The 24,589-nt window shown below is 46.3% G+C and overlaps 2 protein-coding genes across 4 annotated transcripts in view; one reads left to right on the top strand and one right to left on the bottom strand.

Annotated features, from left to right (window-relative positions):
* The window catches only part of a2m1 (alpha-2-macroglobulin 1), a 70,079-nt gene extending 58,470 nt beyond the window's left edge, over window positions 1-11,609 (top strand). The window contains exons 26-36 of the mRNA XM_085244662.1: window positions 2,853-3,009; window positions 3,644-3,718; window positions 4,250-4,415; window positions 7,063-7,259; window positions 7,344-7,559; window positions 8,305-8,423; window positions 8,514-8,604; window positions 8,688-8,756; window positions 9,404-9,509; window positions 9,593-9,634; window positions 11,066-11,609. Of these exons, the coding sequence (XP_085100788.1) occupies window positions 2,853-3,009; window positions 3,644-3,718; window positions 4,250-4,415; window positions 7,063-7,259; window positions 7,344-7,559; window positions 8,305-8,423; window positions 8,514-8,604; window positions 8,688-8,756; window positions 9,404-9,509; window positions 9,593-9,634; window positions 11,066-11,088 (1,261 nt within the window). The 3' untranslated portion in view covers window positions 11,089-11,609. The remainder of the gene's footprint in view (window positions 1-2,852; window positions 3,010-3,643; window positions 3,719-4,249; window positions 4,416-7,062; window positions 7,260-7,343; window positions 7,560-8,304; window positions 8,424-8,513; window positions 8,605-8,687; window positions 8,757-9,403; window positions 9,510-9,592; window positions 9,635-11,065) is intronic.
* Window positions 11,366-24,589, bottom strand: part of phldb1b (pleckstrin homology-like domain, family B, member 1b) — a 113,104-nt gene continuing 99,880 nt past the window's right edge. For 2 of the 3 annotated variants that reach the window (XM_085244660.1, XM_085244659.1), the window contains exons 19-24: window positions 21,315-21,657; window positions 20,325-20,415; window positions 19,604-19,750; window positions 18,518-18,737; window positions 16,994-17,079; window positions 11,366-14,996 (exon numbers count right to left, since the gene is read on the bottom strand). In XM_085244660.1, the coding sequence (XP_085100786.1) occupies window positions 14,856-14,996; window positions 16,994-17,079; window positions 18,518-18,737; window positions 19,604-19,750; window positions 20,325-20,415; window positions 21,315-21,657 (1,028 nt within the window). In that variant the 3' untranslated portion in view covers window positions 11,366-14,855. Of the gene's footprint in view, window positions 14,997-16,993; window positions 17,080-18,517; window positions 18,738-19,603; window positions 19,751-20,324; window positions 20,416-21,314; window positions 21,658-22,498; window positions 22,544-24,589 lie in introns of all 3 variants that reach the window. The other variant, XM_085244658.1, reaches the window with a different exon arrangement.

Here is a 24,589-nt window from a genome sequence, read left to right as displayed (position 1 = left end):
AGATATCAGGAAGGTTCCCCTGAGCTCACAGATCCTTCTCTCATGGATTTTGACACAGTGAGACTTCCTTTGTGCATCTCCTGCTAGTTTACCCATCCTACACCATCACCCCCAGCACTGGTGAATGGCAGTTTCTCCCATTCAGCTTTGCAGAGCCAGAACCACCAGGCTAGATGGGGAGTGTCTGTGCACAGTCATCGTCAGATCTCTACGGAGATGCTGAATCGGGTTCAAGTCTGGGCTCTGGCTGGGCCAGAACATTCACAGTGGTCCCTTTGGTATTTGCACTGTGTGCTCAGGGTCTGTTCTGCTGGAAGATGAAACTGAAGGTCCAGAGCGCTATGGAGCAGGTTATCATCGAGGATGTCTCCGTACGTGTTCATCTTTAAATAAATAAAGACTGTAACCTGACAGAATGTGGAACAAATGAAGGTCTGTTGATGTTTCTGGATGCAGGGCTCTAGACTAACTTTTTGCCATGGGCGTACCGGTACAAAAGTTAAGCGCACACAAATTTTATAATAATTGATATAATGTGTTTTCTGGATACACTGTGCTTTTTCAGCATTCAAAGATTGATGACACCGTGTCAGAGCACTGGCTATGAATTTCAGAAGCATCAGGCCTTAACAGAAAAGTTAGCAATAGTTCTTTTCCTATTACAGCTACATCCACTTCTGTCGTGCCTAGGCTGCTCACTAGGGCTGGGTATCATCACTGATTTCTACAATCCATTTGATTCTGGTTTTCAAAGTCCCGATTCGATTCAACTTAGCCTCAGACAGTCAGAAATATTATAATTCTGATCATTTATCAGTACTGACTTCATCAGAATTGTGAACATCACAGCAGATGCCTTTGTGTGAAAGTAACTGAGAATAAAACACAGAAAAACATGAAGGAGATTTTCCTGGTCTGGCTTTTTATAGCAGATAACCTTAAAAATATTCTACAATCTTCTGCATATAAAGTTTAAATTTCTTCAGTATTGAACAACAGAGAAAATAGACTTTCTTGTCCGAGGTCATTTAAGTGAAAAAGAAAAAGACAGCAGCCACAGCGCTGTAAACAGCGGTAGACTGGTGGGTAATAAGTCAATGAATAATACAGAAAACAGAGATTGGAGACGGAAACTGTTCTTGAAGCACAGAGAGAGAGAGCTAGCTGTGCATGGAGTGTGATTTTAATAGTCGTGGAAGCAAAACAGCAAAATTCATGACGACATTGATCAAATGTGAAGCGCAGTTTGCTGCTTCTTTTGCTGCTGGCTCGGTGAATTTTGGTTGGAGAGACAAAACCTGCAGCTCAGAATCAGCGCAAAAAGACGTAATCACAGCGCGGACCGGACGCATCAGGATCGCTGAGCTCCGACAGCGTGTCCGTCTGCGGGCCGTCGGGCGAGAAAGCCGAGAAAGACAAAGCTGATTCTGATGCGTCGGCTCTGTGTTTACGTCTTTGTGTGGAATCCGTTGTTACGAGTTCAAATATTGGGGATGGAGACAAGAGAAAAAACCACAATAACAACACTGGTCCGGCCGGGTTAAGTCAAACGATGATTTTAATAGTCACACGCGTGGGAGATGGACACTGTATGCAGACAGCCTCAGATCTCAAAATGGTGGAGCATTAATCAAACTCTTATAGCCTCTGGTGCCCCCACCTTATCATAAAAGCCTAAACATTCACATGCTTTCTCTCACACGGCGCCTAAGCTACGACCTTGGCTCCCCGTTTGTCTGCTCCTGCTGAGATGGGGCAGAAAACTCCAGCATGTTCTCTTCTAATCAGACAAATAAGGCGATGAATCAGTTGAACGAATGCAATAGTTATCCGCTTCTTCTAATTCAGGAGAATAATGCAAACTAAAACTACATAATAATTCACAATCTTTAACTAGGGGTATAACATGGCATAAAATAATATTACAATTTAACACCGTGTACCTGCTCTCATCTGCTGTTTGGTTGTTGTTGAAATGGTTTTGTGAGCTTTAATCTGAGAATCTGGCGTTTCTGGCAAAACACAGTTATTTAAAAGTCGATTCAGGATTTAATGAATCGATATCGCTTTATTCAAGCTACTCACCTCCCACTTCCACCTGCACTTTCAACTGGACTACGGCCAATCAGAGAGGTCCCGCCCCTGACTATCTCTGATTGGTTTAGTGTGTCTGTTGTTGACCACAGGGAAGGTTGCAGGGGGGTTTTTTTGTTTGTTTTTTGCTACCCGAACAGTTGGTCACACAGGTGCAACCAAATTTATTTTTTTTTAGTCGCACCACTGAAAAATTTGGTCGTATTTGCGACCAAATTGGTCGCACTCTAGAGCCCTGGGATGCATTGTGTACTTTAACAACAGATGTAGGTTTTAAGTGACTGTCTTAGGACCAGGGAGCTCCAAACATCTTTATATGCAGTCTGTGTTGGCAGCTAGAGCATGAAATGGTTAAAGAGCTGGGTATGTTTCTGAGGATCTGTAGCAGCTAAAGGAGTGGAGAGCGAGTGTTAATCTGACAGCAACACAGCTCCCGTGGCCTCCCTGTGGTGTTGGTAACTGTTTGACACTGAAAGTCAGAAATGTATATCTCAGCGTTTTCAGCTTGATGGACTTTCATCGTGGTCTAGTGGTCAGAGTAATTAAACAGTTAGCCTTTTGGGCTCCTGAAAATACAGCACTCGTATACACGATGAATTCTGCTGTATCACCAATGAGCTCAGAGGGATGATTGCTGCAGACGGGGCTGTGAGTCCTGTGAAGCTGTTATGTAATTGTCCTGGAACTGGGGTCGTGTTGGGGTTACTAATACGAATCGACGATTAGATTGGTTTTCTAAAGTGTGCGTGTCTTTCTAGGCTGACCTCCTTCGTGATGAAGTCCTTTGGTGGTGCACGGCCGTACATCTACGTGCAGCCCGAGCACATTACAGAAGCCTGGAGGTGGCTGTCTAAACACCAGCGGCCTGATGGCTGCATCAGATCAGTTGGAAAGCTCTTTCACAATGGCATGAAGGTAACAATCACTCTCTTTAAATGGAGCTTTCTTATCAGCAGCTGTTGGTGCTTTAAGTGTTCAGCTTTGGATAAATCTCTCCTGCAAGATAAAAGCACAAAATGAACTCTGTATTAGAAGTGATTTACATAGAAGTTTCAGAGGAGATGGCCTATAGCCTGCAGGCTACACGCGCACACACACGCACAGGAAATATCCTAAACTATCCAATGACTTTCCAGCTTCTCCTAAAGCACCACAGGCCTCATCAGCTGCATGTTTCAGGAGCCTAGCTTTGGTCTGCCTCTGATTTTTGGTGCACAGCAGACACATTTCAGTGTCTTCTGCACAGCAGTAGCAACGTTAGAAAACACAGTTCCAGTCTGGGCGTTTGGCACTGGTGGAAAACCAAAAGTTGAATCCTGTGACTGTAACAGCAGGTTACACAGCCCCTGCTGAGTGTTCGAGCTCTCGTGTCACTGGACATGCATGCGCTGCCTCGTGGAGCATCACACCGTTTAAAGGAGCCTCATTTTTGTTTTCTCCGTCACATTTCTGTGGATGATCACATTAAACAGTGTGGTGATAGAGACACATTACAAAAGAATGCTCTGTGGTTGTTTTGTGAGCATACGGTGTTGTCATGTTTCCACAGGGAGGAGTGAGTGACGACGTGTCCCTGACTGCCTACATCACTGCTGCCATGCTGGAGCTTGACGCCAATGTTACAGTAAGTCTCACTTCACTTTTGAAAATCAGGACATTTACCGATTTAAAACAGTTGCTGTAACACGACGGTTTCTCAGCAATACTAATCAGGTGAAACTGGTCGTGTGCATTTCTGTCGACCATCGTAGCTTTAGGTGTAGATGCTAGCGTTAGTGTCTCAGTGTCACATTCAGCCACTGTCATACCGTTCTACATCATGAGATGGTTTATCTTGTATACAGATTAAACCTCAAATTACACTTTTTAAGCTGCTGTATCTGCCCTACAGTTCCTGATTGTCTGCAAGCTGCTTTGCAGCCCAGTTTTAATTCAATTCAATTTTATTTATATAGCGCCAAATCACAACAAAAGTCGCCTCCTCTTCATCCTGTTTCTGTCACATCTGCTCTCTGTGCTGTACGCTGTGTGGAAGAGCAGAGCTAGCAAATGAATGAAAGCTACACGACAGCGGTCCTGAATAACACGCGTGATTTTACTCTGAGCACTTCCTGCAGTCTGTCCCATACGTGTGCTCATGTCTGCCGTGTGACAGGATCCCGTGGTACACAACAGCCTGGCCTGTCTGAAGGCTGCAGCGGCTGGCCAGCTCGATAACCTGTACACCACTGCCCTGCTGTCCTACACCTTCACTCTGGCTGGAGACGAGGAGATGAGGAGCAAACTCATCACCCTTCTTCATGAGAAATCGAACACACACGGTGAGGCTGACACTGATCCAACTCTATGATGCAATAAACTTCCTCCCTCTGAGGAAGAACGAGTCTTTGCTTCCTTAACTCAGTAAATGGATCTTTTTGGCTGAAACAAAGAGAGAACGCAGCGTCATCGTCATCTCCCTCGACTTCAGTTAAGTCTAAAACTTGGAAATCATTGTTTGATCCTCGCTTACAAAGAAGTCTTTCATTTTTAAATGTCTGTCTGATGGTTTAATTTTAATGGAGAGAGAAAGAATGTCAACCAAATATCCAGAAAAACACATTACTTACAAGTTATAAATTAAATTGCTGTTATGGAGGGAAATAAGTATTGGATCCACAAGTAAAACATGACTTCGTGCTCGGTGGAGAAAGCCTTGTTGGCGAGCACGGTGGTAAGACGTCATGGGGTTTGCACACATCTCAGGACGGATCGTAGTCCACTCCTCTTTACAGGAATCCTTCAGGTGTCTCGGCTGCTGTTTGCTCAGCTTCATCTCCCTCCACAGATTTTCTACAGGACTGAGATCTGGACACTGGCTCCATCTTTAGCCTCTCCTTTGTTACCTTGGTGACATGTTTTGGGTCACTGACGTGCTGCAAGACTCGTCCACAACCCGTCTTCAGTGTTCTGGCTAAAGGAAGGAGTCGGTCCCTCAGTGTGATGAAGCCATGCTGTGGCCTTATAGCATCTTCTCCCAGGCCTGAATTATTTAGATGTTCATTGGCAAACTTAAGTCAGGCTCTGCAAGATTTCATGTCACCATGACATGGTTCTACCAGTGCTGACCTGTGGTCCTAACTGCCTTCAGATCATTGAAAACCCTCCTTCCTCATCCTCGCTCCATGAGGCCAGATGGAGCTCCAGACTGAGGGTGATTGATGGTCGTTTTACATTTTGTATATTTCTGAATAATCGCACCAGTTGACCGTGGCTGATGGTCTGGTAGCTCGTACAGCTTTGTGCAGGTCTGTCCTTGAAGTACTTTAACAGCTCTTTGGTCTTTTTCTGGATTTGTGGTTGATATTCTGACTCTGAATTAAAATGAACTGTCTCCATTTTTATGGTGTTATTTCTTTGTAAGTGTGAAAGCTTAAAAATTGAGCAGGGCATCGTATAATTGTTTGCCTGATAGAAGTGTTTGTGTCGTGTGCTGTGCGTGCTCTCACAGTGCTGCAATAACTGTTGTGAGCATCTGAAGACAGGCTTGTTGAGACAGACAGTAGGAATTAGCCTCTCAGTCGAAACAAGCTACCTTGGGTTAGTCTGCAGTTAGAAAATACTAGAGCTGCCACAAACGATTATTTTGATAGTCGACTAGTCACCGATTATTTTTGCGATTAGTCGACTAATCAGATCATCATCCATTGGACGTAAAACTACAGTTTATTGCACCAGCAGCATCTGCTCTTATATAACTATCATTAGCTTACAGCATTAAGTGTTTAAGGTCTGTGCTAACTAAAAATAAAGACAAGATGATAGTTTGTTAAACTTTAATGAAATCTGCAGATTGTTTCGGTGAAGTTTAATAAACTCCTTGCTATCTAAAATATAACAGGACACTGGAGTAAATTCTGGAGCATCTCACACTTCTGATAATCAGCTGTCTGCTTGAGGTTTATTCAGCTGTGTAAAAACTTTAATCTCAGCCAAACCGATTTACTCAGGAACAAATAAAATACTGAAAAAAGCCAAACAATAACATTTTTAAGTTATCTAAGTGACTCATATATCATGTTTAACCTGAGTAGCGAAAGACGGCGGTGGGTTTGAAAACGATTTGCCGGGAGTCCGCTGTTCTCACGGCTCTAGTGAGCCTAGCCCCCGGCTCGCTATCGAGCTAGTGGGTAACAGACGTCTCCGAAACCGTCGGAGCGCTTTTGAAAATATGTGGTGTCTTGATAAACTGAGCAGATATTTGAGGTTTACACAGCTACATTCTCGCCTGAAAATATGTTAAACGTTTATTTTGTGACCCAGAAAGAATAATAAGAGTAATATTAAAACTAACTAGCTGCTGCCATTGTTGGAAACTGCGCTGGGCCGCGCTATGAATTCTGGGACACAGCTGCTTCTTCTTCTGGGTTTAACGGCAGCTGGCATCCTTGTACATGCAGTGCTGCCATCTTCTGTTTCAGTCCGTTATTACACTCTTAAATCCTGCTACTTATTCCTGCGTCTTTTGTGATCTTACAAAGCTTCAAACGATGCGTCGACTATTAAATCAGTCGTGATGATTTTGATAGTCGACATAATCGTCATAAGTCGTGGCAGCCCTAGAAAATACTAACACCTCCAACCTTGTATTAGAAAGGAAAGGCTGTGTTTCTTGAGACATAGTGTGACTGAGCTTTTGTAGATACATTTAGGTGTCATCTGCATAATCGTGAAAGTCTTAAATAGGAGCAGGAACTTGCAGAAACCAGCTTCACCCTAACAGGTTCCTCTTTGGTTCATTGTCACATCTAATCAGACTTTACAAATGTCCGATCCAAAACGAATGCACCGTGGGGTTAGGTTCATTGGTGATGAGTGCCAATGTGGTCGTCTGTTTGTGTGTGTGAGCCGTGTGACAGATGGCGTGCGTACACTGGGATATCTGCAGACGTGTCCTTTATTTGGTCCTTTATTTGTCCTGGCTGGCAGGAGGCACCCGTCACTGGAAGAGAGCAGGGGCTTCTGGGAAAGGCCTGGACTCTCTGGAGGTGGAGATGACCTCCTACGTGCTGCTGGCTCTGCTGTCCGGTCCCTCCATGCCAGGCTTTGACTTGGAGTACTCTTCTGCCATTGTGCGCTGGCTCACTCAGCAGCAGAACCCCTTTGGCGGTTTCTCTTCCACACAGGTCAGTTAGACCACGTTTAACCTTAAAGGAGGGTGAACTCTGAACCTGTGCTAACAACATTTCTAATCCGTCTGTGGCCCCCAGGACACAGTAGTGGCCCTTCAAGCGTTGGCGAAGTATGGTGCTGCCACCTACAGTTCAGAGGTGGGCACTACAGTGACACTGACCTCTTTAGGAGGCTTGAACAAAGAGTTCACCGTGAATCAGGACAACAGGCTGCTGTACCAGGAGAAGAAGCTGAGCGAGGTCCCAGGAGAGTACACGATCAGAGCCGAGGGACAGAACTGCGTACTGACACAGGTACCACACAGATACGTGTGCAGCACACCAAGTACAGAAGTATTTAGTTTTTTAAACAGAGACAAGCAGCTGGAACCATTGTGACAGCTTCCAGCTAAACACACTGTTCATGGACCTGGCATGACCTGGCATGACCTGGTATGACCTGGCATGACCTGGTATGACGGCAGACGAATGACTCCAAGCGTTCCTTCTGAGTGTTGTAGTGTGGACAAAGTCTCTGAAACTTTCCTGGTTACAACAGTACATAAGATAACCTACAGCTCTGGAGTATATGTGAAAGCAGGCCTTTGTTAGTGTGTGTTGCACCTGAACAATGTACTCGTACATGTTCAGTGTTCCCAAACGTAAAGCAGGAGGAGCCCAGTATGAACTGGTACATGTCCACTGAGCTCAAATTGGAGAAAACACAGTGAGGTGATCGGTAGATGGGAAGAACAATATTTATTGTTCTAAAAGTATTTTAGCGACTAGTTGTTGATGACGCGACAGCCACGGTCCTTAGTAAAGGCAAGAAACGCCACTGAAGCCTCCACCTGCGGCTGGTGCAGCAGATGGAGACTGGGATGAAGGTAAACATCCAGGCTCAGGTGGAGGAGGGCCGCCGTCAGACTACCAGCGAGATTTAAAGACGTCTGATTGGTAAAAGCTTCCTTTGCAGTGTGTTAATGCGTGACGTGAAGCGTCTGATCTGCTAGTGCTGCCGTGCCGCTCGCCACAGCCTGACTTTGCTGTGTCTCTGCAGATCTCCATGTTTTACAACATCCCCCCTCCTGCAGACTTCTCTGCCTTCAACGTCTCTGCTAACACCATGGCCAAGTGTAACATCAGCAGGCCGCAGCTCATCCTTTTCGTGCATGTCAGGTACTCTGCATGTGTGTCTTGGGTATAATTATCTAAACCCCGAGACAACCTGAGAGCATGAGGATCACAGCACTGTGTGACTTTTTGCAGGTACCAGGGGAGGAGAGAGGAGACCAACATGGTCATCGTCAACATCAAGCTCCTGTCTGGATACGTCCTGGATAAGAGCTCCCTCACACTGGTCAGTTGGCCCGCCGCAGGCGCTGCCAGTCCTGCCACATGGTGTTTGTCCTACAGACTAACTGTTGTGATATGCTGTGTTAGCTGCAGAAGGACCGCTCAGTGAAGCGCGTGGACGTGGAAGAAGGATTCATCAACATCTACTTAGACGGGGTAGGAAGCACGGCCGCTCTGTTTGTATAAAAGCTGGATGACCTCAAAGCATCATTCTCTCTAATGACCAGCAGGGGGCGACTCCCCCGGTTGCGTAAAGAAGTTTGTATAAAAAAACATGGCCGTGCTGCTTCTTTAACACTTTGCTGGTTCATGGCTTCCTGCACTTGGTTTGAATCTTATTGATACAACACGATGTTCATTTGTGTCATTTATACTCGCGTCACAGCTTTAGGGCCCGCCCACCTTTTAATTGACATGTCTCCCTCATCATGTGCCAAATCAAAGCACAAGAAAAGCAATCACAAGACAAAGTGCTGCGTAACAGTGTGTGTGACACGCTGGTGAAATGGTGCTCATAAGCAGGAGCTGGTTGTATTTTGACGTGATGCCCAGCACGCCGTACTGTGACCTCTGAGTTCAGGACACAGTCAGCCAATGTCATCAGTAGGTAGAGAAAAACTAAACCTACGCAGGTCTTTCAGCCGTCTCTACATTTCTAACATCATTATTACCAAAATCATTTTAGCCACTGAGTCCTAATTATCATGATTACTTCAAGGGTTTCAGTTTGAACTTTTGTGGAAAGTCTTTGGTTTGCTGTAAGGAACATGAGACATGACAGCGGCTGTGAATGTTGTCTGCAGCTGAGGAAGGATGACATGCAGATCTACAGTGTGACACTCGAAGAGGATCAGCCTGTCAGGAACCTGAAACCAGCTGTGGTTAAAGTCTACGATTACTACCAGACGAGTAAGAACCGAAACTCGTGCAGATGCTTCTTTGGAGTTGCCGTCGTTCTGTTCGGTGCTGAAATGTTTTTGCTCTCATTTCAGGTGATGAGGCGGTCACCGACTACACGTCCTCCTGTGCAGAGAGTATGTAACACCTTCATTCACTGCGTCTTTTCATGCTTCAGTGTTTTGTGCAGGACTGACGCACAGACTCAGTTCAGTTTTATTTACAAAGCGCCAAATCAAAGCAGTAGTAGTACAATAATACAGAGAAACAAATCCCAACAATCGTGTTACATCCCTCTGACCAAACACTTGGCAACAGTGGGAAGGAAAAACTCCCTTTTAACAGGAAGTAACCTCCAGCAGAGGCAGGCTCAGGGAGGGGCACCAATCGGATGGGGGGTTGATCACGAGTAGATTAATGGCATCACATTCAACTTCAGCAGAACTGAAGCTGCTGATGGAGCTCATACAGATATTGATTGATTTTTCCTTGCTCTTTTCCATTTTAGGTCGACCTATTTGGCTCATTTTCAGTTTAATATTTCTATTTGTTGGCCCTATTAGAGTAGCTTTGCATAATTTTCAGTTCAAAATAATCCAAATTTATCTTACTGGGCCTTTGTTCAGCTCCCAGTTCTCCCCGTCAGGTTTCCTCTCAGCTTTCTTGTGATTGGCTGTAAATAGGTTTAATGCCAGGTAAGTTGGGCTTTTGTGCTCACAGCCAGAGAAATATGAGCAATGTGCCAAAAACTGCATGTCTGTTTATTTACACAGCGTCACATGACGCGAGCTGGTACAAGAACAGTGTCTGGTTTATCGCATCTTGTCAGCTGTGTGGGGGCTGAACTTTCACTGAGGTTTAACAATTAGGGGTGTGGCTGCTTTGATGGACAGGTGTATGATGTTAGCTCAGTAAATGTAAATGGACTGGTTCTTATTTAGCGCTTTTCTACTCTGAGCACTCAAAGCGCTCTATACAACTAACTCATTCACCCAATCACACAAGCACTTCTAAGCTCTTAAGGTGCTCCCTGTCCAACATTCATGCACATTCACACTCGGATGGGTTAGTATCTTCCCACGGATATTTGGCATGCAGACTGGACCAGTCTGGGATCGAACCACTGACCTTCTGGTTAGTGGCTGATCTGCTCTGCCACACAAAACTTCAATCTAAAAATACAGCACTGTGTGCTGGACCATGACTCATTAAATTCACTCAAGTACAGCCACATCAGCACCATCAAGTATGTTTAATAAGATTAACTGACAAATAGGTCCTGCTGTATTTTATTATTACTCAGTTACTCAACAGATACTGGCAGATAATGTGTTTGCAGCTCTATCTGCTCTCTCTCTGTAAACCATGGATATCATAGTCTGTCTTCCATCTTCAGTGTACAGTCTGTAAATCTGAGGGCTGTAGAACAAATATGAATGTATAAAAGCCAACACTGGATCAGTGTTCATGTGGCCATGAAGAAACGATCCACACACTTCATTTGAATACAAAGTGAGTGGAAATGTTTGTGGCTGGTTTCCATGTAAATAACTGTGTTTTCTCTGCAGGTGACACCATCAATGAGCTGTAGAAGTGGTTTCCTGCAAACCTATGCTGGGACAGTTGGAAGGTTCACTGTCAAACTGTTTTTTTCCCCTTGCTTCCATTAAAATACACAAAAAGCAACTTTTTAGCCGTGTATTAAGAGTGACTCTATTTCATGTATTTTTAGTTTTTTCTCAGTGTTAGAGCTGTCATTATGATGGCTGTGTAACAAGCCCGTAATCAGTCAGCGTTAGCGTCCGTACAGCAGTTACTGGTCTGTCTCTCTCAACACTGGAACCTGCTGAAGTGGAGGAAGCAGCCAATCTGTGATAGTCGTTTAATAGAGCTGACACAATCCATACATGAAAATGACACGAGACATACAGGGTACCAATAACAGCATGGTCCGAGTACTAAGAGTGTGTATGAGTGTGTGTGTGACAGGAACCACTTTATGAAGAACACTAGAGTCTAGTGAGTGTGAGGTGGATTACTCGCTGATACATCTCTACCATACCATCTGAAATGTAACTGACAATAAAACTTCTAAAATGATACAAGTAAAAATTGTACTTCTTTCCATACAATACTGTTTGATTTCCATGTTTTCATTCAGGCATCGTCTTCACAGAATGACAGTGATGCGTGCACCTCCTGCTCTCCACAGACGGCATTTAACAGCCTCGCCAGTGTTGAATAGTTTGGTTTGCACGTCCTCGCTGTGCAGGGAAATAAAAGGCAAGTGGGTGGTAGGGACAGAGTATATTAAGGTCTTTTCACTAGTCTTATAATAAGTAAACATATCACTGTCTCAGGCACCACAACTATAAGTAATCATCACTATACCGACACATGAAACCAGCTCCGCATGCTCCTACAAATCAAAGTAGCACTGGAAACCTGCTGATCCCAAACCGACCACGGTGAGATGAGCCACACAAGGCGCTCCATCAAAGCCGAAGGTGCAAGATTGATTTATCCATCCTGGTGCAGGCAGCGGGCCACAGAAAGAGACTGAGCAGGTTTTAGTTTTAAGACAGATGTTCATAATGGAACCAAGGAATCAGCCCATCGCTCCATCGCAGGGGAAATGAGTACGTAATGAAAGAAGAGCCGTCTGTCAGCATGGACAACAAAATCAAATGCCTTGAAACAACTAAATATTGAAAGCAGCGGTACTGCAGTGTAAAAAGCTGTACTCGTTATGACCCATAAAAATGGAACTGTGCCGATTTCAAATGAAAACAAACGAGCTACATAAATGAGCCGGAGGCCACGACGTGTAGCTTCTGAAGTGTAACATGAGAGAATGCAGTGGAGTATAAATACTTCTAACTTGTACTTCAGTACAGCAACTCACTTGATTTTTTTAATTAAACTGGTGAATTCCACCTTAAATCTGCATACAGCTGCTTTCATTCTTTTTATTGTTATCAAGTCTCTCTGTGCCGCTCCCTGATCCTGGATCTACTGAAGTCCTCTTCCTGTTAAAAGGGAGTTCTTCCTCCCTGCAGTCACCAAACGCTGGGATTGTTGGGATTCTCACTCCACTTTGGAACAGATGACTTAATTGATGCTACGTCGAAATAAATATTGAATTAAACTGGTTGAAAGAAAAATAAAACACTTTGTCCAATAGTGTGGTAGCTGATCCCCACCGCTCAGGGTGGTGCCACACCCCCGTGGTGAAGCTCAGAAACAAAGTCAATGCATTCATATAACTGGAGAGGCTGTGCTCTACTCACAGACACGGCATCGACAACAATAACAACAACAACATAGTCAAGGCACAGTTCTGAATTGCATCAGTCCATAGTGTTGTGTGGTCCTGTGTTGGTGCCATCTGGTAGCTGTTGCTTAGGCTGGCAGTGGTGATGGCTGCTTCCCAGCAGTCATATCAGGTTAGCTAAAGGCTACTTGGCAAACAGAAGATTTACCACTTTGTGCACACAAAGAGATGCAGTTTGCACCTAGAGTTGGCAAAATGACAGCTTGATACAGACACAGTGAGATTCCTGTTCAACATATTCAACAAGTGCACTGAGAACGTGGCAGCTTTGGTGAGACCAGTGTAGCGGTCAATCTCTGAGACTCGAGGTCCCCCAGTGAATGTGATGGACTGACCGCTTCTTCATTACGCAATTAATAATTTAGGAAAGTAGAGACTGTGGATAGCTGATGATGAGGCTTGTTGCCCCTGGCTTACAACAGCACATGGAAAACTTTCAGGGAAAGTCCAGTTTCAAAGCTGTCAAAGGACCGATGAGCGTCTGGATTATGAACGCTTTCTTAAAGAGGACCCATCTCTCTCTGCTTTCAGTTCATCTTCAGTTGGGCAACTTTAGAGCCCCTCGGTTCACCCTCGGTTTCAGCATCCGTCTCTCGAGACCCCCTCCCCTCCCTGAAAGCCCACTACCATTGATTGCAGAACGTCAGGAAGCCTACCACGGGGCAGCGTCCAGTGTTTATGTAACGCCTGTTATGCTCGGGCTTCTTGTGCCTAGAGCAGATGACTGATTGACAAGTCGATCAGTTTGTTATGACGCCGCAAAACTGATTGAAATAATGACTGAATGTATACAAGATGTAACTGTGTACATGAACATGAAGATACAGAAGGCCGGGTCCTCTTTAAGAGGGTTAGGGTTAGCTCAGACTAGCAAAAAGACTGGAAGCAAAGGGACAGAGCTAGCTAGAAAGAGAGACTTTTAAGCTAGCAGCTTGTCTCTTTTTTAGCTTGCTAAGAAAGTTAGCTAGCTTCAGCTAAATACAAAACACAGAGAACCAACAAGATAAAGCAAAGGAAATGACCAGTTTACTATGAAGACTGAGTGGGACAGCCAATGAGATGTACTAAAACCACGACTGGTTTTTACACACATAGCCAGGCTAACATTTCTCAGGGCTTCCAGTCTTCACGCTAAGCTAACGCTGTTGTGGCATTAGCTACATGTTTTAGTCTCTCACCAGCTCTTGCTAGCTTTGATACACAGTACTGTGTATTGTACTACATTAACTGAAATGCACCAAATCCTGCACAAAGCCTGGTCAACAAGCAACTTGAATACTGACACCTTCCCAACCCTCCACGGGGCAAACTGCTGTGAGAACTGCAGAGTGAACTCGTGAGCGGCTCAAAGTCTAACATCACTTCCAGTTACTTTGGTAAGCCTGTGTGTGGAGATAGGAACAGGGTGGAGCCGTGGGTGTAGCTGTGGATGCTGATTGGCTTAGTGTGATTGGCTCATTGTCTTCAGTGTGAAGCTGAAACGCGCTCCTCTGTGTTTCGCCGTTACAAACGTCCTCTCCAGCTCCGGCTCACTCAGGGGTTACAGTATTTCTCAGGTTACACATTGGAAATGAGATTTTTTTTCAAATATTTCTAAAAATGATTACAGGATTCGATTGAACTATTCCTGTCTAACAAAGTCATGAAAGGAAAACACATTGGCATCGTGTGATTTGGCAATTTTCTCTACAAGTAAAAAAGAAATAAAGGAACAAAAAATACAAAAGTTCAACAAACAGTTAACTATAAGATCTCCATTTGGCAATATAGAAAGGCTTTGTAATAAAGTCTTTGACAGGTTTACATTTGGTTTATATACAGACGTGTGTGCGTGCGCACGTTTCCTCCCTTTTTAAATCCAGACAGAATCACATAGAGTGGAGGTGGAAACAAGTACACGGTCAAATCAAAGATGTTAGATTCAAAAGTAAAACAGGAAGGCGAGCCGTCGGAGGACAGGAAACAGGAAGAGTCTGTGATGGGAGCGTCCCCGCCAAAGCCGCCGGCTTGTCCCAGCGCTCTTCTTAGTTCAGGAACTGCGTGTACCCCTCCGCTCCCGTGACGATCACGTCCATCCAGATCCTCATGGCCTCGGCCGACGGGGCCACCACGTAATAGAGGCGGTCGTGGGTCTTGACGCAGAAGGTCAGCGAGGGGTTGGGGCTCTGGAGGACACCGGGACAAAAAACAAGAGAGACGGGAAATGTCCAGTTAACAAAGAGCTAACCATCAGCATGCAGCGAGTCACCGCTGCTCTCAAGGCTCCTTCAGGTCTCTTCTGTAAGGTCCAACGACCGATTCAGGTTTATGCAACATCACTGTATGTTTTTATTGGACTGGATTTGTACCTCATTTCTGCCTCAAAAGAAGACGCCAAACACAGAACAAAGCTATTTAAACGCAGCACGACCCTCAGGTGGACGGATGCTGAGGGTACAGACAGGGAACAGAATTTGGTACAGACAAGAGCAGACCAGGACACAGGAGGCGGGAGCATGATGGCTCCCCTCACCCCAACCTGGTTTTGCTGGTTTTCTTCCTGTTAAAGGGAAGCTCTTCCTTCCCACTGTCACAGAGTGCGTGCTGCTCGCCTGATTGTTGGGGTTTCTCTGCCACGAGCCATCACTGACGATCAGCTACTGTGCAGTGCAGCTCGACCCACGTGTCTCGCTCTGGTGCTGAGCTCATTTCCTGTACGAGCTTCAGAACCAGCAGCTGTTGGGTTACGCGCTGTAGGCTCTCTTTTTCTTTTAAACACCAAACGAGTGCCTGTCCGTTGACTGAGCTGCCAGAATCCCTCGCTCTGTGTAGCCAAAAAGCCTCTCCTAGGAGCTGGGAAGAAGACCCGCAGGACCGAGCCGAGCAGGTGGAGCAGCATGGTGGAGGTGGGTTGCAGAGCAGCTTGCAGTTGCACAGCTTAAATGAAACACTCATTATGTTGAGGCACTCGGACTGTGGGCCGAGGCTGTGATGCTACACGGGCAAAAAAACTGTTTGCCAGCATTAGAGCCGTCTAACATCAGCTCCACACCAACAATCCAGTGTTTCCAAACAGCTGCTACGTATAGCTATTTAAAATCCACTCGTTCCTGCCCGGCTGCTCGGCTTGGCCAATTTGGTGATTTTTGTAACTTCCCAGTTGGAACACCGAGTGCCCTCTGGTGGACAAATTAGGCAACACCAACACTCATAACATTTCCCCGTCTCTACTTTCCCCCGTGGGCCAAAATAAATGCAGATACTGACAGATGGGCCAATGGATCAGCTAACACATCCATGTCAGATGAAAAGTCTCCACACACTTCAGGCACCTTTGGTTCCACACTGACACTAAAGATAATGCAGGGTAAGAGAAACACATGAAGTAAATGGTAAATGGCCTGTATTTATATAGCAACACAACAACCGAGACTGTCCAAGCCGGGGCTCGAACCGGCAACCTTCCGATTACAAGGCGAACTCCCAACTCTTGAGCCACGATCGCCCCATGCTGTTATGCTGTATGCTGTTAGTTTACTATTAAAATACTAATAAATTGCTGTTAATTAAAACAGACCCACGTTCTCCTTCTGACATGGTAACATCAGCTCTTTGTGCCGCTGCTAAGAGCAGCAGACTCTAAAGTTTCCCTCTGTAACGCCACATTGGAAGTGACAAGTCGAATCAAAGTTCCAGAGTCGATCAGAGCCCCGCAGTCAGAGCGTGGTGTACTGCGACAGCCCGTCAAACACAGCAGCTCGGCTTTATGTCGCAGATAAATAAAGTGACAAGATGTGGAGGCTCAAGACGAGCAGCAAGAAACATGAGCGGAGAGACACCTACGGCTGCGTCAGGCGTTTGTGAACAGAGGAATCAGACACTCACAGGCAGCACTTCTTAATAAATACAGCCTGGATGTATTCTGTGAAGCATATGAATGAGGAAGCGCTCGAAACACTCCACTGGTCTGTACTGGGATCACTGGGACAGACACAGGGAAGGATTAGTTAGGGTGCGACTCTGTCACTGAGGGTGTCAGCACAATAGAACTACATCCCCCGGCGCACACGGCGGCCGAGGTCAGGCGGGCGAGCACAAAGCGAGGATGCACATGCTGCTTATGTTCAGTGTGACAGGAGGAGGAGACGTGAAGGAAAGAAGGATGAGACTTAAAGATTTGTACCTTAGTGGCGCTGCGCAGGTGATCGTAGTAAACCTCCTCTATCGCCTGGAAGTAGATCACTCCCTTCAGCTTGGTCTCGTGTTTGTCTGCAGGACAGAAATGAGGCTTTGGTCAGAAACTCAAACGTTTGCACTTTCCCAGGCTGGCACGGAGGACAGGGAAGACCCACGGCACGCTGAAAGGGATCAAACTTTGACCAGAGTACAATTAGAGTGATGGATGGAAAAGGACAAGCACGGTGCCCCCCCCACCTCTGTTTTTAAGCCAGTGGTGCTCTCATTGTATTTTCACACTTGACTGCATTCTTACGCTACTCTGGTACATGGTTGCAGTTTGTTTCATCAGCCACTGCAGAACTGCAGTCAGGAACCAGTGGGGAACTCAACAGCCCCTCTCTACCTCCAGGCACAAACACTCCACGAGCCAACTTAAAGAGTAGTAGGTAGAGACGCCGCGCTTCATTTCGAGGAACGGCGCTTTGCCTTTAACGCGCTGCTATTATCTGCTAACGACCTCTTTAGCATTCAAACAGCCCTGCATTTGCATCTCATCAGGCTGCATCTAAACTAGCCAACGACCCGCTGCTGCTGCTGGTGGAGGCTGGTTAATGCGAATTAGCGTCGCTTGTGACTTCTGCACGTCACCTCTAGTTAAATGCTGTTCAAGGTCAAGAGAAGAGGGCGAGAGGTGCATCTCAATCAGCTCCTCAGAGAGCGTGGCGCCGAGTGCATTTTAACTACTGCCAAAGTAATCTCCGTACACCTCCTCGCCCTGGCTCGCTTTCAACAAGGTACGCTTTAAGCAGCTTTAAGCGGAACCTTCTGAGCACTTCAAAGGCCGTCAGCGAGCGTCCCCGAGCTCGCCGCTCAAATGACACCAGCCTGCAAGGTGCACGCAGATCTGCTCCAAGCCTGGAGGACGCATGCTCTGCTCTCACTCGTTGCTGCTCTCACTCACAGCGTTGCTGCTTCGCTCTGCTTTCCACATCATCTCAGTTTCCACTGGTGACTGAACATGAAAATCATCCAGAAGAGCTGAGAGTGAAACGCAGGCGGAGGTTATTTTGTCACCGTGTTAGGTTTGTGCTTTCAGCATCACTGAGGACACAAACATCCATCCCCTCGGACTGAGTGATGAAAGCTTCAGAGCACTTACACTGAAGAACCCAGACACATCAGGGGTTTGTTTCCCTACAGAGCGCTTTTCCACAGGCAGGTGTGCTCTCAGGGTCGGGGCCACGTTAGGTACCGCGAGTTGAGCCTCAGGTGTGAAGTTTATGGTTTCCCTGGGTCTTTTCCCGTGTGTCATACAGAAATCTTCTTTTTTTGGTTTTATTCTGTTGTATTTAAAGGCCGGTGCATGAAAATACTGTCAGACACAAACCGACTGATGTAAAACAGGTTGGGGACCGCTGCTGCAGAGGCCCCCTTCTTCTGTTCATTTGACTTTGTCAGGTGTTAAACTGGGACAGACAGACAAAGAGCGCCACGCTAACACAGCAGACGCGGACACCTCGGCTCTTACCAACATAGTAGGAGAACGTCCTTTTGAGGCGGTCGAACACGAACCAGCGTTTCTTCCACGACTTGATCTTGCCTCCCATCTTCACCAGGTAGCCCTTGCACATCTTCTCGGTGAGGATGACGTGATAGCACGTCTCCACGCTGTGACCTGACGACTCGATGTGCGAGCGCAGATCAAACTCCTCCTTCCTGATGGGCAGGTAGCGAGTCATAGGACGGGCCTGCGTGGACAGACATGGGGAGAGGAGTCACTGATACGGACGATGCAGACGCAGAACCTGCTGCAGGTCTGAGGATGCAGACATGAACACATAAAAACACAGTAAGACAGAAACGTCTCTGCACCAAGCTGCCAGTCACAGTCTGATCAACAACCTTCTTAACCTCCTCCACCTGTCTGTGGACGGCCTGATAACGAGGCGCCCACATCAGGCATAAATCACACGCTTCATTTTCAAAGTCAGGTTTATGCCACATGTTTTAATGTCTATGAAAATGCAGAAGGTTACTCATCGTGCACTCTTTGCCTGGCTGCAGCTGGTCTCTGTGCCACAAAGACCAGCTGCTGCTCACGCAGGACAGATGTTGAATAAAGGACTTAACCCTGTTTGGTCACTCGTGTGCGCTCCACGATGCTTCAACCATTATTCTGACACAGTATGAAAAACGACATTTAAAAGCAAAGGCTGCTCCGTCACAGTGGGAAACATCAGCAGGTCACTCTGATGTTTCCGACCATGAAGCTGAACCTGGTGCTTTCACAGGCTCACCTGTGGAGACCTTTCACGTCTTTACAGACTTTTAGCATTTTGTGTTAACATGGATTCAACTGTTGGCGAGCTGTTGGCACACGGCGGTAAAGAACAAGCTTTAAATGTTGGAGCACGCGTTCACGTTTGTGTTGCATGTCGATGGACAGTATTTATGGCCACACAGGGTTTACATCATAAATGCACGTGGGGTGGTTTTGTTACGAGCACGGCCATATTTATGTGCCGCCAGCCGTCCGTGGCGCCGCCACACCCGCCCGTCGAGTCACTTTGCACGTTTCCGCCACACGGACTCGATTACATCTGCTTTCACTGACCTGAGAGAAGTTCTTGGCCCTCATCTTGACTTCCTTCTCCACCAGCTGCTGCCGGTGGAAAGTTTCATCCTGCAGCCTCTTCTCGGCCTCCTCCCTCCTCCGCCTCTCCTCCTCGAGCATCTGCCGGCGAGCCAGGCTCTCCCGTTCCTAGCGGACAGCGCTTTCATTAAAAAATTTTTTTGATCTGTGGAAGGGTTTGGCAGAGCGCACATGTTCGCTCTTCATACATTTATGTACAGGGTGTCCTGCTGGGAGCTGCCCACAACCTGGAGCTGCTGACCACCACGCAGCTTCCATTCTTTAAACACAAAATCTGATATTTGGAGGCGTAATGATCGGCAGACACACACAATGCATCGACGCAAACACTGCAGTACTACGACTGCGTGGAAGCCGTTTGGAGGGTGAGAAACAAAGGCGCTCACTGTTTTCTCTGTGTGAGATTTCCTAATTGGATGGGGCTCGCAGTCAGACTCGGTGAGAGCAGAAGATAATGGATGGGATCATCTGAGGTGCTTCATCGAGGCACAAAAACAAAATGTGCAAAGTCCAATAAAATAATTAGCAGCTCTGCGCTGCTGTCAGGAACTTTTGATTTTTTTTAAGAAATGCGAGTTCAATTCAGCGTTATCGACGGGGGCGCTGCGAGAACTCATCGCTCAGCGAGTATGGATTCGGGACAATCAGCTAACGCTGCAGCACTTGCGACGCTGCTTCTTACCCGCGATTCGATAAGTCTGGCTTTCTCCAGCTGCGCCTCCTTCAGCATCTTCTCCATCTCCTCGATCTTCAGGGCGTCCACACCTCCGACGCTGCCATCAAACACGACATTAGTTACTACACAAAGTCTCACAGCAATAAGTCGACAAATACAAAATAAAAGCATCTAAAGCCCAAGAAAGACATGAAAACGCTTAATGAGGTCACGCTGCAGCATTAATCACGTCAGTGGAACGATCCTCTCCATCACAGCTTCAATCCCATTAAACTCTTCATAATGTGAGCAAACCAGTGTGAGCACGCTGTGCTGAGGACTGTTGCAGTGCAGCTCGACCACACTCAAAGATGGCCTGCAAACTAGCCCACTGTGGACAAAGACTCACAGGGGGAGTCTGAAGATTAGCAGCCCTGTGTGTGTGTGTGTGTGTGTGTGTGTGTGTGTCTCAATTTAGCATTTCAATCAAGCTTTATCTACACAGCGCCAAATCACAACAACAGTTGCCTCAAGGTGCTTTATATACAGTAGACCCTACAATAACACATACAGAGAAAACCCAACAATCATATGACCCCCTATGAGCAGCACTTTGGCGACAGTGGGAAGGAAAAACTCCCTTTTAACAGGAGGAAACCTCCAGCAGAACCAGGCTCAGGGAGGGGCGGGGCCATCTGCTGACAAAGCCACGCCGTGGATATGCTCACATTTTTGTAACAATAACTTTCATTTCAAAAAATAACCAGAAGCATGAAGAATGCTTTTTATTATCGCACAGATCTGGAGGCAGCTGTGTTCAGTGGAACAGATGTGAGGAACCAGCCGAAACATGTTCACCAACGACTCTGACATCAGACGTGATGGTGCAGCTGGTGTGTCAGGAGCTGGCGTCTGAACACTGAACCAGGCCACGGCCAACAAACCCAGAGTGTGTTCACATCAGCTACACACAAACATTAACATAGAACCCCATAATCCACTGTGTGTGCGTCATACCCGCTCATGTTGTCAGGCGAGCAGGCCGAGTTGTTCCCGGTGGACACGCTGGTGTCCATGCTGTCCGAGCTCTCCAGGCTCAGGGTGTCGTACGGCTGCTCCCCGGCCGACGGGGGCTGATGGTGCAGGATGGAGTGGTGAACCAGAGGAGGGGGGCCCAAGGAAGTGTGGCTCAGCGCGGGGCTGTAGGCCATGATGGGTGAGTAGGAGGGAGACGGGGAGGACGAGGTTACGAGGTGGGGCTGGGAGCCGTGGAGGGCCTCCCACTGGCACTGAGCCTCCGCTGCTGCTCTTTGCTTGAGCTCGGCCAGACGGCGGCGCTGCTCTTCGATCACCTGCTGACCTGGAGGGGGGAGGGGGACACGGTGAGCGTTTGAGGTCTGCAGACGGAACAATGACTCGAGTGCGAGCAGGCCCGTTTGTTCCTGCAGAAAACAAAGAGCTGGCTGTGAAGGACATCATCACTCAACACGTAAAGGAGACTAGCACCAGCCCACAACCTGCAACACCAGATTCATGCACCACACATACAAGTATGTGCTCTCTCAGTAATAACAAGCTTGAGGAAAACTACAAAAACCCACAAAGTTGAAGCAAAAGTGTCCGTCCAACATCCTACATTTGGAATGAAGCCGCTGCGCAGCTCGTAACACACCTGGCTCCAAACCAGGAGCTCGCTGAACACTGAACATGCAAAATTGATTCTCCAGCAGCACGAAGGTTCATGGAAGATTGATGGAGGAAGAAAGAGGATTCAATGTTACAGACAAAGAAAAAGATGAAAAGAAAGAGGCGTTAATGACACACCAGAGAGGATGAAGAGGGAGGGGAGGGCTGGCTGGAGACAGGGTCTGAAACGAACCGCAGCCACGTGTCGAGTCCTGTTAAATGTTACCTTTGATGGATAAATCAACAGCAGCTAGCTGTCAGAGTGCCTCTCATTTGAGATCAGCCTCCAATTCTCTTCTTTGGACGCAGCCAGGCTGCTTCGTTTACGAGGCTAAAGCTCCATCTTTGCGTCCCCATCGGCAGACGCAGACAGCAGTACCTTTGTGACAAACAGCTGATTTCAGACCCTGCCTGTGATTTACAGAGAGCAGCTGAGCAAACGCAGACGGCGTCTGCGCAGCCGAACGCAGAGAGCGGGAGAAGTGTGCGACCCCTGGACGCGCTGCTCCATCTACCTGCTGAGCTTCCCTCTACGGCGCTCTGTCTGGAGGTCTGGGGCTCTGTGGTGCAGCAGTCACAGACACAACATAGGCAGACGTGAGAAAAGCTGACAAATGTGACCGCAGCCGTGGGTGGCAGCCAGCCGAGCTACAAACACCAGACTGCTTTGCTCTGATCCATTTAGTCACACGGCACTGACGCATTAGGAGCACTGATGCCACACACACACACACAGACACACACACACACACACACAGCTGAGTGAGGAAAAGCTAGCTTACAAACAGCAAGTTAGCGAGAACCTGAGGAAGAAGCACAGACGCCTGGTACACACCAGGCTGTCTGCTGCTCACCAGCACAGCTACAGCTTACTTTTGATACGAGCTTATTTTCATATTATCATCAGTGTTAATATTATTAATGTTATCGTTATGTACTGTTATGCAGTGAGAGCACACTTGGAAAATATAAGACAAATACAAAACTAACGAGTCAGCATTAGGGCTGCTCGATTATGGCAAAAATGATAATCACGATTATTTTCACTGAAATTTAGATCACGATTATTTGACGATATTTATTTAACCCTTTAAGACCTACTATAGAACCAAGTCCACCAGAGCTTATATTATTTTTTTTACATGCTGTAGTGCCATTTGTGGGAGCATTTCAATTTGCTATACATCAATACAACTGTTATAGCCCATATTTTAATAATATGTATGCATTAAGTCCATAGTAATTACATAAATTGCAAAAAAGTGCAATAAACTACAAAAAATATTGAAAATCGCTTTTGTTTTGTTTACATATATTTCTACTTGGAGAAATTTAAGAGGTTTATCCCTCAAAACTTTAAATACAATAAAGTTGCAAAAAATAGTTTCCCACCACAGGAAATTTATTTTGAGTGTCTTCATAGTTTTATTTTGGAGATACAGTTTTTATACACTGCAGGAAAAACAAAAAACAATCCTGTGATGCAAATTTGCAAAGAAAACAGCAGGTGCATCATTTCACTGTGGGAAGTGTTACGAACAGCTGATAGGAACGGCAAAGCGTGTTTCTGGAATATTATGTTTTTGTTCCTGCAAGCGCTTTTTATGCAATTTTTGCAAAGCTTTATGTGGAAGGAAACCGTGACCGAGGACAAGCTGATGGCATCAGATGTAAGTACAACTCCTCCAGTTTCATATGCAAAACAAATTATTGCGCTAGCTTACACGGTTCAGGTTCTACAGGGATTTAACAATAGTTACACAACACGGAGCGTGCTGCTCTGACCGGCTTTAAAGGGTTAACAATGACTTTAAAAAATAATATAAAATAGTGTGCAACACCACTGAAGTTTTTTTTACCTCTCTTTTCAACCAACAGCAGTCACTCTCCTCTCCAAATAACTTCTGCTTAGCTTTCCGAGCTTCCCTCGGGTCCTCTTAATCAGCGGTCTCCAACCTTTTTTGCGCCACGGACGGTTTATACCCGACAATATTTTCACGGACCGGCCTTTAAGGTGTCGCGGATAAATGAGGGAGGGGCTAATAATCGGCTCAGTCATTTTTAATGATCGTTGAAATTCCAGATCGTAATCGTGATTAAAATTCGATTAATTGAGCAGCCCTAGTCAGCATGTAACAACACAGCAAAGCTCGCATCTGTCCAGGGTCACAGAAACCTTCAGCTTTGATCTGAAGTTTGTCCACGACCGAGGAGCAAAGTCACAGCTGTACAGGACACAAAGCTGCTGCTGCCTCCTTAATGAAACCACACTAACGCACAGCACAGAACAACATATACAAACTGCTTCTCTCTGTCTCAGATTGAATCTGCAAACATGCAGGAGGTCCAGACTCCAACACTGGGAACCAGTGACCTGGACAATAAGACACATGCAGATACAGTGGCTTGCAAAAGTATTGCATTCTTGAACTTTCCCACATTCTGTCACATTACAGCCACAAACATGAATCAACGTTATTGGAATTCCAGGTGAAAGACCAACACAAAGTGGTGCACACGTGAGAAGTGCAACCAAAATCAGACATGACTCCAAACATTTGTTACAAATAAATAACTGCAAAGTGGGGTGTGTGTAATTATTCAGC

This window comes from Mchenga conophoros, linkage group LG14 (genome assembly GCF_057382185.1).
Source record: "Mchenga conophoros isolate Kocher_MC1m ecotype Shallow Benthic linkage group LG14, M_conophoros_male_GT1.1, whole genome shotgun sequence".
Lineage (NCBI taxonomy): Eukaryota > Metazoa > Chordata > Actinopteri > Cichliformes > Cichlidae > Mchenga > Mchenga conophoros.
This window is presented reverse-complemented; position numbering and strand designations above follow the sequence as displayed.